This window comes from Myotis davidii, unplaced genomic scaffold (assembly GCF_000327345.1).
Source record: "Myotis davidii unplaced genomic scaffold, ASM32734v1 scaffold991, whole genome shotgun sequence".
Lineage (NCBI taxonomy): Eukaryota > Metazoa > Chordata > Mammalia > Chiroptera > Vespertilionidae > Myotis > Myotis davidii.
This window is the reverse complement of record NW_006283137.1, coordinates 275,722-276,652: the sequence shown is the minus strand read 5'-3', so window position 1 is coordinate 276,652 and position 931 is coordinate 275,722. Positions and strand designations below refer to the sequence as shown.

Sequence of the window (931 nt, the reverse complement as noted above, 5' to 3'; positions counted from 1 at the left end):
CTGCTGCCCATCCCCGAGCACCTGGGGAGCCTGGGCGGCACACTGGAGTCCGTGGAGAGGTGGGCCCGCCGGACGGCCCGCAGCCCGCGACACCGGGGGCGAGACGGGGCACGGAGTCCGGGTGGAGGGCACAGGGAGCCCTCCCCATCACGTACCTGGGCCCGCCCAACGTCACGTTGTCACATGTGTCCCCCAGCCGGGGAAGGGGGCCTCAGCTTTAGGATGTGGGTACCCGGGCACTGAGGGGCCTGGCAGGGATTTCCAGCAGGTGGAGATGGCACTCCCGAGGGCCCCCCCACGTGCCCGACCCCCACGTGCAGCTGCTGGTGCGCGAGGCCAGAGCTGCCCAGGGCGATGGCTCGTTCCACCTGCTCACACCCGAGGGTGGCCGCTCCGGGGCTCGCCGTGCAGGCAGGTCCCCCTGGGCCACTGAGCCCCAGGAATGGCCAGGAGGCACCGTCTTGGACGTTGTCTTCCAAAGCTGGCCTTCTGTTTCTGGGGGATCCTGCCTCTCTGAGCGCACCCCCATTTGCTCAGGCTCTCCCCTCGCCGGGAGACAGGGGAACCCTCCAGCCTCCCCAGGTGGCTGTGAGGAGGAGCCTGGGATGGGGGGTGGGACTCGGGGCTGCTGGTGGGTGTTGGGGGCCTGTCGGAGGGAGGCCGGGGGGCAGGGCGGCTGGAGCCCCGGTGGGGAGGTCTGGCAACCCCCCACCCCTGCCTGGCAGGCTCCCCTCGCTGGACAGCAGCCTGTTGCACGCCATCGAGACCATCGTCATCGACTGGTCCCACCAGATCCGGGACGTGCTGAGCAAGGACTCGGCCCAGGCCCTGCTGGACGGGATGCACCCGCTGCCCCGGGTCGAGTTCGAGTTCTGGGACACACGGCTGATGAACCTCCAGTGCATCCATGACCAGGTGACCGGGTGACCGG

At 70.1% G+C, this 931-nt stretch overlaps 1 protein-coding gene across 1 annotated transcript in view; it reads left to right on the top strand.

Moving 5' to 3' along the window:
• The window catches only part of DNAH17 (dynein, axonemal, heavy chain 17), a 107,024-nt gene that overhangs the window by 1,235 nt on the left and 104,858 nt on the right, over positions 1–931 (top strand). Inside the window, 2 exon segments of the mRNA XM_015562672.1 lie at positions 2–59; positions 726–915. Coding sequence (XP_015418158.1) covers positions 2–59; positions 726–915 — 248 coding nt within the window.